Below are 14528 nucleotides of genomic sequence, written 5' to 3'. Positions count from 1 at the left end.
AACAGCGGCGGGGTCTCCTTGACAAAGGATCTTTCTGGAAATTCTGCGAGTATATGCCATTCATCCGCCATTTTCTTCAATAGCCGTTTGCGCAGTCCGCGTATCAGCTTCGTTCTTTAAAGGTTTTCCGTAATCGAATACAGAATCAAAGAGTCGCTTTCAAATTGAAATTTCTCGCTCTCCAGTGTGCAAAATATTAATTGAATTTTTACAGCCACATTTTGCGCCTCTTACGCGCATTTGGCGAATTTTCCCGACGTTGAAACAACGAAATCTACGCTATTATTGATGAGACTTCGATAATGGCATAATCTTTATGTAATTTTTTTATTACTCGGTACGAGTAAGTGCTCGAAAGCAAAGTGGGTATCCATGATAATGAAACGTGAAATGGCAGGGGAAAAGGAGTGCAAAACTATTGCAGAGCTTTACCTTAATCTGATCCACGATTTGGAAAATCGTAAAGATCGTCCACCGCGAAGATGGCTTAAAACAGGGACGTGAGAGAGTTACGAAGTCTTGGATGAAGGTTCGCGACTTTTCGTTTTCAACCATTACGGAAAATTCTTCTTGACAAGATTCTATCTCGTATTTCTTCATTGCCATGGCTATATCTCGTGGCTTAGACACTATAAACTTTTATGGCACATGTGGGCGCACACAAAGTCAATCCGGATAATTGTGGTACGGGATAAATGAGGGATATCTTTTAATGACGAGACTAAAAGAAGATAGAAGAAAGAAAGAATGAGAAAAGAGAGAGAGAGGTTCATCTTTGATTAATCGGCTAAAATAAAAGTAAAATATTATTTTGATATCTTTTTGTTACACGCGCTACTGATATAAAGTATCGTTTCAAATGAATGAATTAAAAAAAGGAAATGACATTTTACATGGCTCTCTTAAAAATAAATATTTTATTCTAGATCGCGATTCAGTAAATTTGAATTATCTTATATATATATAATTTTCGATATAAATAATATTTATAATTATAATTTTTGTGCATAGTGTTTGCGCTATTTTTAATATTAAAAAAATATTTATTACAAGTGTTATTTTACCACTTTATTATATTTTCATCAAAATTATTTCCAAGTTTATCGTATAAGCATTGAGTTGTTTTTTATTCGAAATTTCTACGCCTTATTTCTCCCCTTCAGGAAATATACGATTGCATCTCCTCGAGTTTATCTAATGCATCGTGGAAGTTATATTTATAACATATACACGAATATTTTGCATACTTTTTTCGTTTCCTGTTTTCGCGGTGTCTGCGTCGAATTTATACTCGTCCCCAACAGACTCGTTTTTGTTGCGAGGGATGCGCGAATAGCATTTCCACGCAATATCGACTCTACTAACAAATAACACCTATTATTTATTTATTTTTTTGTAAGAACTGAAGTGCAAACTTTTTTTACGTTAAAAGAATAATTAGATAAGATTTGATTTTTTTTAGCTTTTATTCTCATTTTTATAATATGCAATGGGTTCTTCATCAAAGAAGAACGAATTGTTTTTATTTAAAATTAGACGAAATACTAAGAAACAATTGTCGTTGTTTGAAAGTATTTTAATAATAATGATAAAAAAAATGTGTACGACACATTTTCTCAAATATACAAATGACTTTTATATTTTGAAAAATAAAATACATTTTGTTAAATGTAGCTTAATATAAACATATATTTTACGAATTTTATCTTATGATTTATGTAAGCTTATGAAGAGCTCAATAATATATTATCTAAAAGAGGATTTTTTTAGCTCTAAAAATAAGTTATTTATCAAGTTTATATGATTACATTAAACTTAGAAATATCTGAGTAATAATTGATTGATAAATTTAATGTAATATTTCCTTTAATCTCGAATCACATAATTACATAATTAATTAAAAATCAATATTAATTAGTTTTGCAAATATTCTTCCGCATTATTGCATTATCCTAGATACGATTCAGAGTTTTTTTTTTTTTCTTCATACACATTCTAATCTGAAATATAGAGTTATAAATACGGTAAAACCATTCCACATAATCCTAGGTACTTAAATCGAAAAAGTACTTTAGATGTACGAGAATAACCATTTCGAGCATTTCACTATTAAAGCAATAATCGCAAATTTTATAAGCCCGAAAAACGGAAATTCATGTGTGATAATCTTTATATTTATTTACATTCTTATCTGTTTTCGCAAAATACTGCATATTATATTTTGAACCGTTATGTATGTATACTTGTATATATTTTTCTATGATTTTAAAAATAACTTTTATGAATTTCTATAACTATTATAACTTCAAAAAAGAAAGAAAAAAATTCTTGCAAAGCGCTTTCTGAATAGCAGTAAAGTATTATTATATTTTATAGAAGTTGATTTTATATTATAATATATAAAATAAACTAAAATATAAAATTTAATATAAAATATACAATTTAGCACAACTCGTTTCTTAAAAGTAAATGAATCGAAAATGCCTTCTTTTTTCTATTTTTATACACATATCTGCGATTGATTTTAAACGACGACATAAATACATGTGTTATATGCATCATGTACATCATTCTGGAATTTGGTGCAATCTTTATTTGTGTTCGACACTCTTCGGTGCTCGATATTAAAAAAAAAGTCGATTTGCCTGGTTTTATCATTTGATGTATCGTTGGGCAGGTCAGGTCGTAAATATTCCTGGAGATTCCGACCTCGGACTTTCGTAATCCTGAAATATACGAGGGAATAAATCGATTGACCGTGCGTATTTTTCGTGGCTCGCCGCAATTTAACAGACGGCAGCAGTTGCATTCACTGCAGAAAAAAAAAAACGCGCCGGATCAAATCTCAGCTCGAAGGCGTGAAATTATTCTGATAGTGCTAGACAACATTTATTATATAGCAGAAATTTTTTTTTTTTTTAACTTAATCTAAATCTGAATTTAGATTTGAAAAATTATAATTATATATTCTCTTCTACAATATATATAAATCATTTACGCCAACATATGTATAATATAACATACTACAGTTATAATATAATACAGTTATTAATATTCAAAATTGCATTACTACTAATTCATTGAAGCAATTTACATCGCGGTATGAAAAGCGTAATAAAAGCACGAATGTGTTATACCGGTGTACATATTACAACAAAGGTCAAAAGCATAAAGTGTATCGAATACTCCATTCGATAAAACCGTGTACGTGACAGTAAATCTGTGGTTAACGGAATCACCGTTGTAAACGTGGTCACCATTTGAATTACAGGCATATGCGGAATTGTTGAAACGATTGTTACAATAATTTTTTTTTTTTTTTACAATAATGGTAATGTTAATCCATTAATGTACATTAATTGAGTGCTGAGGAATCGTGCTACTTGTCTGAATGTAATAAATGTTTCTTTAAAAAAAATCCGAAATCTACATATTATTAACTGACAAGCGAAATGTTATAATTCCGCTTATAATTTTGATGAGTTTTAAATATGTTGTAGTTTAAGTTAAAATAAGAGACACATTTTTTTGATGCTAATACATTAGAAGAATAATTAGTTTTTATGTTTCTTGAGACAGAATGATATATTAAATATATTAACAATAACACATACTAATATTATAATATTATTAAAATAAGTAATAACATAAAGATGAATTAATGACAATGCTAATGAATTAATTTCTCTTGAAATATATATGATATTTTTAGCACAATATGAAAGAGAACGCATTAATCAAACAGATTTAAACTTTTTAAAAATTAGCGAAACGAGATTTATGTATGCATCTATAGTTTTCGATGCGCTAGTTAATAGGACGGGCGAGATAGAAAGATAAAGAAAAAGTATTCTCTCTTTCTCTCTCTCTCTCATAACGATTCATTTCAATTATTCCAGCAGTCGAGCAGTAACCACCTTAGTAACCACTACGAATATGAACGTCTGCGTGTGTTTTTGCGATTCTCGCTTTTAGGCCATCATTGTAATTCAATTTTCGATGTCGGGGATGGTACAATTATTTCCCCGTAAATAATAGAGTCAATTAGTAGAGCTAATTATTTTCCAGAGCCTCGGCGCTTGAGCTCGTCAATCATTTCTAAAAAGTATAGTAGAAAATAACGATCGTTGGCGTGGGCAAGCTTTTGAAACATTGCATATTCAGGGAGGAGGAATTTACATTTATCTGTCATACGCGCGCTTGGCATATACGCGATTAAAATATGCATACAAAAAGCTATTGACTATTACGCGTACATTTATTTAATTAATAGGATTTCGTATAATACTGTATAAATGCAAAAGTCCAATAGGTGACACAAAATCATTATTCTGATTTTTCGGCTTTTGCTCGATAATTATAATAAGGCATTGCGATAATTATGATTTATGTATTAAAATTTTTTACACAATATTCTTCTTCATAATCATAACAATGCATCGCTATATTACTGTGGATATTTCCATTTTTTTATTAGCGCGTTTACTTTTTTGTTTCTCTTTACACGGCAAGTTAGAAAAGATAAAAGTTATTTAAATAATTCACCTAAGGCGTACCATTGGCTTCTGTAACCAACAATCGCGCTTGTATATTTTTATAATATTTTATAAAAAACTAGTGAAGTCAACTAAAAAAAGAAAAACTTTAAAAAACTAAAAACAAAAACTTTAAAACGTCTGCGAAATTAGTAAAACTGGCATAAAGTTCCAGTGCATTATGGTAGAAATTTTTGCACCGCCGGCGCAAAAAATCCTCTTTTTCTTCTCCAATTGTCTTATTCGTTTTTATATTCAAACATATACGTATCCGTAAGTTTTTTGAATGAGATGCATTCACAGAAATATATCGTTGTATAATCCATTTTAAGAATTTTTTATATTATTATGTCGTTTTTTTTTTGTTTTATTTACTTGAATTGTTTATGTGAATTCCATATAAGTATATAGCACATCGTGTTTTTTCTTTTTATAGAACAATTAGAAATGGTTTCTAAATTAAACAAAGACATAAATCATTTCAGATCTACAGTTTCTGTCGAGTGAAAATTAGAAATATATTTTTGATGTACTAATTACATAAATGTTAGAGCCGGTTAGTATTAGATTATTTGTAGAGTTCCATGATAGGTACACGTACGATAAGACTGGAGGCAAAAAAGAGACCACAAAGCTTGCGAAAGGTACGATTGGAAAGAGCGTATGACGAAAAGAGCGGCGGTTTGCGGTGCTCGGAGATGAAGAGGATCTCTGCTTCTCCTACCACGAAGACCTAGTTTACCTTGGCGTCCTGTCAGTGCTCTCTGCTTTGTACAGAAAGTGTCATAGAGGACGTGGCTCTCGATCGAATGCCACTGTGTTCAGAGGGAGGGTTACGTTTCTCTTACTATCTACCTGGAACGGCAAACATTCGTGCTTCTGTGTCGGTCGTAGGGATTAGTTCAGCTAACTCTATCTCTAATAATGGGTAATTGATTCGAGTCAGGTACTTTTTGTTGTATTTTTGTACAAATTCTTTCACAATTTACAAGTATAATTATCTTGAGGAAACAAACTTTCATACAAGTCTCACAAAAATTATCGACGAATAATTGGAAAATATCAAAAAATTTACATTTTTTATTAAAAGTGTGAATTTTGAAAAGAATGCAATATATTTTTAACTTCAACACTTCCGGAATATTTGACGTTTGTTTGTAAAATTTTTTATTTAATTTTCATTTTATTATGAGAGTTAATGTTAAGAGGAATACTTTGTGCAAACATATTTCGCTCGCCATATATTTTCTCTTTGAAAAAGTTAGTGCAAATTTAGCAAGCTATTTATTAAAACTAGTTTGCGTCATATAACAATTAATGAAATATCAATTTGCCTTCTTGATACAAATAATTGTTGAATATGAATAGTTGCAAGATAAAGCACACAGTGACAATGCGCGCATAAATTTGGAAAATGCATGTTTATCAAGTTGTTGAATTTATGAATAATAAATCGCGACGTGGAGGACGGTAAGTAGGTTGATCGAATTTGCCATTTGCGAAACAATTCTGCAAATGAATTCGTAGACCAATTTGCGTAACAAAATGTCTTCCTGTTTGTACGAAACGCTACTGCGTTACCACAGTGTACATAATTATGTACATTTAATCAAAGGTACTTGTGTACAAAGTGCTTTACACCATATTCGCATACGAAACATTTTATATAAAGTCGTTAAGTATCTGTTAAGGTCATTAAATACAAAGACGATTTGTTTACATTATTAAGCAATTTTGATAATCTTTATTATCATAAATAATTTAAAAATAAGAGGTAGGAAAAGATTCCGGAATGATTGATTTTTTTTTTTTTTTTTTGTAAAAAAGAGTTTTTTTTATTACGTACACACATACATTTGAATTTGAAAATTGCATTCCAAAAGATTACTATAGCTGTAATATAAAATTAATTTTTTTTTATTTGTATGCATAATATTAATCTTATCTTAAAAAATAATCTTATATTTCTGCTATTGTTCATGTAGAATAAGAGTAGTAATCTTTTCAAATGTAATTTTCAAATTCAATTTCAATTCACACTTCTGTACTATAATGATTGGCATATATTGCATTGTAACAACGTAGCTTGCAATCTCCCGTTGGGAAAAGAGTAATTGTGTTGGGATCGATGTGCAATTGAGTTCGAAATTGCAATATACTTTTTATTGCACGTGTCAATACAAAGTGGTGCGGTACGAGTATAATTAGAACTTTCATCAAGTTTAAAATTTAAAATACGAAATATTATGTAACAATATTAAATTATAATCTAATACATGTATATCAAATACAACATTATAATTATATATTATTAGATAGATTTTTACTGATGTTGTTTTTTATTTTAGTTTAGCAATATTTTATTGCTTCGCTCGCAAGCTTCATTTTTTTAACGCTTTCAATGAAAAATTGCAATATTATCTATGGTGTCGTCAGCACTATCCACACACGCGGTAGATTAAGCTGCGATAAATTTTTCTCTGCCAATATGTCTTTTTTTTTTTTTTTTATTTTTTTTTTTTTTTTTTTTTTTTTTTTTGATGATTTCTCTACTCGATCATTGGCCATTTGAGTGCAATAACGCGCATCATACAATATTCACGTGTGACGGGAATATAATTGCACTGGGATCAGTATATGCAGATGAGTTTCCAACTGGATTCTGTTTTTTATCGATGAAGTCAATATTACGAAATAGTACGGGCATCTTGGTAAACCGAGGGCACAGAGGGGCGCAGGGGTAACGAACTTCTGCAAGATGTTACTGAATTTGCCAGTTCCGTAGCCTCGGGGTGAACCGAGAGCCGCTATACGGTGATTAAATTTCCTAGTTGCACGATGAGTTGTTTTATAGGAAATTTAAACTGAGGCTCAAGGTTGCCCGTCTTGCAGAATCGCTGTATTCAATATACTTCGTAGGTATCGTTTTTCCTTATTGCCATCTCGACTCGTTATTATTATCGTTGTTCAGAAATTTTCCCGTAGGCTATGGTAAAGGCGGCAACGCTTTAAATTATCCATAAAATTACAATTGCGTAAATTCAAGAGCTTGCGATGTAGTAACGAATCTTTAGAGACTCAATTTTGCAGTAGGGATCTATTATTAATATTTTGAAAAACGATTGTTACTTTTTTCTGTAGCTCATTTTGCATTCTATCAAGAATTTCATAAATTAATTTTAATTACTTAATTAAATATAAATAAAAAAATTTTAATAACTAACAATGTATGTATATTTAATTAATTAAATAATTAATAACTTTATTTTTTATGTCTTTGAGTTTCACTCATAGAAGAATCAGCTACGAGTGAAAGAAATTTTTGCTGGTCATCGCTGAAATTAATGAGCTTATAATGAATGCGATAAATGTTTGTCTTGCTTTAATTAACGTGTGCAGTAAATTGTAGGATAGCTGACATGAATCTGATTAAAATCAAAATTTTGCAAGAACAAAAGTAAATATTATCTATGCAGCCTGTCTTGTTTATCTTTCCAGAGGAAATAATAAATATTTATGCAGAACAGTATTTATATCTATCTATCTAACAATAGCTTTATTAATACCAAGATTTAACGAAGCAAAAAGAAAACTTGATATAATATTTACTTTCTATTACAAAAATAATCCTTGTTTAATTATAAAAAAATCTTTTAATTAATTTATTTTTATAGATTGATTTATGAATGAATAGTTAACAATATAATCTTATTTTTAACAAATTTCAATTTAAAATAAAAAGATGTCAGGCACGACAACAATATTTCTGACATTGAAGTGTGTGGAGAAACACAATTTTGACAATTTTTCTAGTCGAGATAAAGTAAAACGTGTTTGGAATACAGATATATAAAACACATATAAGACAATTAATATTAATTAATAATATTGTACTTACCTGTTTAATATTGATGGCGTCACATATATAACACCTTCAGTGTTTGTCTTTCGTAAAAACTAGAGAAATGATAAGAATTAATAATAAAAAAAAAATAACATAAAGGAATGTATGTAAAAAGTCATATTTAACGGTTTAAATTATATTTATACGGTTTAGAGAGACTAGCAAGAAAATAATATATGTGCATACTTCATTATATAAAGTAAAATATATATCTTTCTCTAGAATAGTTTCTTAAGAATTATATTTACGTGAATATTCTTTTGTGTACTGTGAAATGTTATATAACCTCGTTCTGCTTTATACTATTTTGCGCGAAGAATATTAAAAACAAAAATTTGACAAAGGCAAAGAGAAAGACCAAGATGCATCTTTGTACATCGGTTTATTATTATAGCTGTATTTTGACACTGGTTATTTTAAGAAAGATAATATTTAGCCTTTTCGCTATTTGTCTATCTGCGCGCTCTCTCTTTCTCTCTCACTCTTTCTCTCTCTCTCTCTCTCTCTCTCTCTCTCTCTCTCTCGCATGCATTCTCTTTCGTTTTTTGTATTTGTTAAGAAGTCTTGACGGCTCACCAAGCTTAGTGAAATTAAGTATGGAAGCAATATTTCTGTACATCCCGTTTTGCTGCATTCAAGAATGATTTTTCGGATTATCCTCTCTCTTTCTTACTCTCTTTCTCTTACTCACTCGATTCTTCGCACATGCACACACCGTTCGATAAAAATTCCTTCGCCTGACAGTTTCGCTTTCGCTTGCGGCGCCTAGTTTTATCGTTCAAGCATACTATTCGCCACCGCAAATTTCTCGCACTCTTTGCCCCTGCCCCTCTCCTACATTCTTGCATTATTTTGGCCCTGTCCTACCTGTTTCTCTACCACGTTCACGTTTTTCTATCGTTTTTGCTAGCCATATGCTCTCTTTCTACTTTTTATTACACTCGCACTTTATTTCAGTCACAATATATATAGTCTTCTCAGAAATTGAGCGTAGAACCGCGAAGAGTCAAGCTCTCGAAACGCGGCATGTAACCATTATTATTGTCACTATGTCCAATTTATCGGTCGGATTTTAGCCAATTAATGAAATCGGTAAGCCCGCTTGTTCGTGAATACCGTCACTCGATTATGATACACGTGTGCGATACCGAAGATGTCGGACAAAACATTAAGCACCAATGTGGAGAATTTTTGGCGGATTTAGATTTCTCACGCGTATCATCTCATTTAGCTGTTTTCATTTCTGTGCGTTTCTTTTTTACAATTGGCATTTATTATCAAGGGGGATCTCGCGCGGCATATCGATCAGCCGCGATGTACGATTCGAAATTGTGCCGAGCTTTTCGCACGCAGACTTTTTCCCCCGAGTTTTTAGTTTGCAGCATGCGTTCTATATATTTTCCGCGGCGTTGTAGCTCCGGATGTGTTTATATATGTCAAAATCTATAGGAAATGACGCGGTGATCCTCGCTCGTGCTTTTAACGTCTTGATTACAATGCTCGACGTGTGCATCTGCGCTGTTGATGGAATTTGAACAGTGTTATCGTCGGATAATTTTCAACCGACAGATTATACCGATATTGAGATTAAAATAATTTTACTGAGTTATTGATGATTTGCAAAGAAATCGATAAGCCAGATACACGATTGCAGAAACTGATTTTATAAATAACATTATTTTTCTGGTTACATCCATATGAATATCTGTAATTATGAATTTTTAGGTAGTCTCACGACAATGTTGTCTGTCTATCTTTCTCTTATTATTTATTATAGAGGGTTATTCAAGTCGTCATTGAATAATTTATTATTTTTGCAAGATATTGCCTCGTGATCCGCAACGTATTGGCGGTTTCCGAAGCGATACGGATTAGCTCGGAGTATCTCGTTCCCAACTTCGACGTTTAGTCGCCCATTCTCTTCTCCGTGGTTTCCGCAGTCGGGAAGATGCTTGCAGAACTTTCTGATTAACACTTCAGTTATCGCGCTAGGCAGATCCATTTAGATCGCGTCACAATAACAAGATGCACGCCTTTTATCAGCGATACATCGCGGCTGTTACTTGAAAATTTTTTTCAAACACACGTCGATCAGCTGCGATGACTTTCTTCGTTGAGGCAGCTTCTCGGTCGTCAATGCTTCTCGGTCGCGATTCTCCGTGTCCAATTGCCTGTCCCTTTCGAACAGACGAACATATTCCGACTCGGGTCACCAAAGCTCCGTCGTAGGCGTGAGAGTGTGCACCTCGATGTTTTCGTGACGATGATACCGATCCGTTCGCTGCACGGTTGCTCTTCGCGAAAGGACGACTGTCAGCGCTGCGACCGCACCGAGAGCCGCGCCGACCAACACCAACATCCCAGGATGAGCACCGGCGGATAGAGCTTCGGACACCCTAGCGCCGGCCGAATCGGTCGCCCGGCTGTTAAGTTCCTCCGCTATCGTTTTCGAATTATCCGACACCGCGCCCTCCTTCGTCGAGTTATCCATTCTGTCCGAGTACCTCTCGATCGTTTTTCCCTTCACGTGCGAAGTCGCCGACGAAAGGATCCCGCCGACGCCTGACGCAGCAGGTTTGCTCGTTTTGTTTCTTCGCGTCTCGCTATCGGCCCGATTATCGAAAGTTTGCGGACGCGATTCGGCGTCTTCCATTGCCATAATGGATAGCTTGGGGTCGCGCGGTGCCCGAGAGGCCGATGGGATGACGACGTGCTTGATTAAATTCTGATCTATCGAGATACGATTTGTTTTATCGCTCTTTCGACCCGGTTCTCTGCTCGTTCGCGTCGTGATTGATGACGTTACGTTACGGAAGGACGTTGGCGCCTCGTAGATTCGCGGCGGTTTTTTTGGTATTTTTGTCGTAATGGCGGTTTTCGCGGATGAGTCAGCTACACTTTCGATTTTTGATTTGGCTTTCGCGTTTATGGGAAATAACGCTGAAGAATCCGTGATGTTGCGATGAGAATTCCCACCCTCGATATTGGAAGACACTGTGACGTTTGACTGATCAGTACGCGATGTGTGTTGGAGTGTGAAGACGACAGATACGGTAATCGTCGAGCTTGCTGTTGCCGTCGTGACGGTTGCCGCGGTCATCGAAATGGAATTCGGCGGTGATGGCAGCTCGTGCAAAAATAATCCCGCCAATTTCCGGGGACTGAAACATCGAACCGGCTGGTTTGATTGTTGATTCGATTCGCGGTGCTGTCTAATCCATTCGCCCAACCAGTAGAGATCCCCCGTGCAGTTCCAATTATTTTTACCGAGCTTAAGAATGCGCAGCTGCGGCAGCATAAACGCGAGGTCGGATCTGATGGTGCTGATGTTGGCCGCTGAAAGATTCAGCTCTATCAGGCTCTTGCAGGCGGACAGTGCAGCGTCATCCGCCAGTAATTGTTCCGCAAGAACCGGACTACGCGACACGTCTAACATTATTAGTCTCTCCGGGGTCGGCACAGGGAACGCCATATCACTTTGTTCTTCCTGGTGTCGTTGAAGCGATGTTAGACCCGACATCCGGAGCTTGGCCAGATTACTCGGCCCACTTAAAGTATTAGTTGATAACGCTTTGATAGGATTATCCGATAGATCCAGTTCGGTGAGCAGAGGCAGTTGACCGAGTGCGCCTACTTCGATCTCGCTGATGTCATTATCGTTCAATGTTAGCGATCGTAGGCTATACAATCCGTTGAGATCGTCAAGCTTTAGCGCGGTTATCGCGTTTCGTTGAAGCTTAAGCATTATGAGACTACTTGGCAAGCTTCCTGGTACTTTCGAAAGTGCGTTTCCAGATAAATCGAGCTCTTCTAAAACCTCCAGCCGTCCTAAAGCGTCGTTCTCGATATCCGTCAGACGATTATCGGCGATATCTAGCATACGTAACAGGGGATAACTGTCCAAGTCGCCGCTGCGAATAGTAGTCAATTTGTTACCGGCAAGTCTGAGCGCCCTGACTGATCTCGTTAAAGCAGCTGGAACTCTCGCCAATCCGGTGCGAGATGCGTCTACCGTCTCCAATCTTCTTCCGGTACCTAATAATAGAGATACGTCTCTCTCTTTTAGCGGATTCTCCGCGAGTCTCAGAACAGATAGACCCGGTAACGGTTGCAGCGTTCCTGAGGCCGCTCTGGCCAATCCATTTCGCGAAACGTCGAGTTCTCTCAATCTGTCGAGACTTTCAAACCACCTGGCGCCCAAAACTTGTAACTGGTTACCACTGAGATCGAGTTTCTGCAGGGAATATAACGGCGTAAGCGCGCTATCCGGCAAGTCTGCCAACCTGTTGTCCGACAGATCGAGAAATTCCAGTCGGTCCAAGCCGCAAAACGCGTTCTCGTCAACCATGCCGATCGCGTTTTTACCCAAGTTCAAACGCACGAGTCCGATGAGCGTCCTAAAAGAACCGACACTAATGTCCGACAACGAGTTGTCCGATAAATCCAGGCATTTCAACTCGCTCAGATTCATCGCACGAATCATTAGCATATCCTTTACTTGCAGCAAATTGTTGCACGACAGATTCAGCGATCTCAAGCGCTCGAGACCGCGCCACGACGTGTTCAACGACACCAATGAACAATTTGTCATCGTGAATTCGACTAAATACGGTAGAACTTCTGTCGTTACGTCCGCCAGTTCCTCCGACGATGTATCGTTTGTCCCTGACGTGCCGTTCATCTTGAGATTATTATCCGGAGTACCGATCATCCCAAGATTGTTTATTAGATCGGCGGTCTCCAGGTCGTCCAGGAGAACAGCGATGTCCGTTCCCTCGACGCTGTTCACCGAGAAACTTCTCACTCCCACGGGTATTTCCGATAGACCGGGCACGCGTCCACGACACGTTACGTCTAACAAAATCGGCACAAACTCCTTCTTGTCGCTATTCTGATGATGACACTCGCAAAGGTCTGGACAGGCGGAACCGCTCGCCATCAAGGCGAGCAGCACTAACGGAAGCCACATCGCTTCCAAGACGACGTCTTCACATCTCGTCCGCTGTCCGGTAGGATCTCACGACACCGCTCGTTTGCTCGCGGGCAAAGTGACGAGACGACGACGACGATATCGGAAATCGCGACAACGCGTGTCGCGGGTTCATCTACGGGGCGGAATTGACGTCGCACGATCGACGTTGGTAGCTATCGACGATGATGGATGCCGCCAAAAGCGTTATATAGATTATATATATATATATATATATATATATATATATGTATGTATATATATATATATATATATCTATCTATATACACGAATGCCAATACCGGCGAATACTATCGGTCTCATCGAACGTGATGTCCATACGAAGGACTGACAAACACTGCGGCGCTCGCGACTCGTAGCTGCACCCGTCACCCTCCGCGCGTCGCTCCTTTCCTCCCTTCCTCTCTACCCTGCGTTTCATCTTCCTACCTACCCTTCCGCCGGTTTCTCTCCCTCTCGCACCCTCATCTCGATCCCCTCTATCTTCCGACACTCGGCTGTGTGCCGCCACCTACAACCATTCTACCCTCTTCTGCCACACGTATATATTCTCTCTCTCTCTCTCTCTCTCTCTATATATATATATATATATATATATATATATATATATTGTATACATATATATATATATATATATATATATATATTGTATACATATATATATATATATATATATATATATATTGTATACATATATATATATATATATATATATATATATATATATTAGTCCCATACACAGATATATATAACTACCACCACTGTCCTCGCCACCACTACCGGCAGCAGTCGCTTTTGCTCTCGAACTCGATAAGAGGCGCGAGCGCGCTTGCGTCCTCTGACAGCGTACTGACGCGTAGAGCCGGTATTCTACGATTTCACCAACTATCCTTGCTACCGGCCGACTCACCAAGTACCGTCTAGCGGAGGTCTCTCACTTTTCGTAATCATTTTTGTTAAATTTATTTTTATTTTTTAATCCACCATTATTATTATTACTTTTTTTTTTTTTATATCGCAACTATTTCGCACACGTATTACTCTCAACACTCTCTTGGACGGAATCAGAAATACATAAAAGACAAATGTTCTTGCCGGA

The 14528-nt window shown here is 36.1% G+C and overlaps 2 protein-coding genes across 4 annotated transcripts in view; one reads left to right on the top strand and one right to left on the bottom strand.

The window, feature by feature from the left end:
• The window catches only part of Timeout (circadian regulator timeout), a 118187-nt gene that overhangs the window by 26850 nt on the left and 76809 nt on the right, over nt 1-14528 (top strand). The window lies entirely within an intron of this gene.
• LOC140667165 (uncharacterized) lies at nt 8564-13753 on the bottom strand. Its single transcript, XM_072894905.1, has one exon. The coding sequence runs from the start codon at nt 13406-13408 to the stop codon at nt 10649-10651; it is 2760 nt and encodes a 919-aa protein (XP_072751006.1). The 5' UTR covers nt 13409-13753; the 3' UTR covers nt 8564-10648.

Source organism: Anoplolepis gracilipes, chromosome 6, assembly GCF_047496725.1.
Source record: "Anoplolepis gracilipes chromosome 6, ASM4749672v1, whole genome shotgun sequence".
In the NCBI taxonomy this organism is placed as follows: domain Eukaryota; kingdom Metazoa; phylum Arthropoda; class Insecta; order Hymenoptera; family Formicidae; genus Anoplolepis; species Anoplolepis gracilipes.
The sequence above is the reverse complement of the archived record's forward strand: the minus strand, read 5'-3'. Positions and strand labels throughout refer to the sequence as shown.

What these genes read in the sequence shown, in the direction of transcription:
- LOC140667165 (XM_072894905.1), bottom strand. Translation starts at nt 13,408, where the DNA reads ATGTGGCTTCCGTTAGTGCTGCTCGCCTTGATGGCGAGCGGTTCCGCC.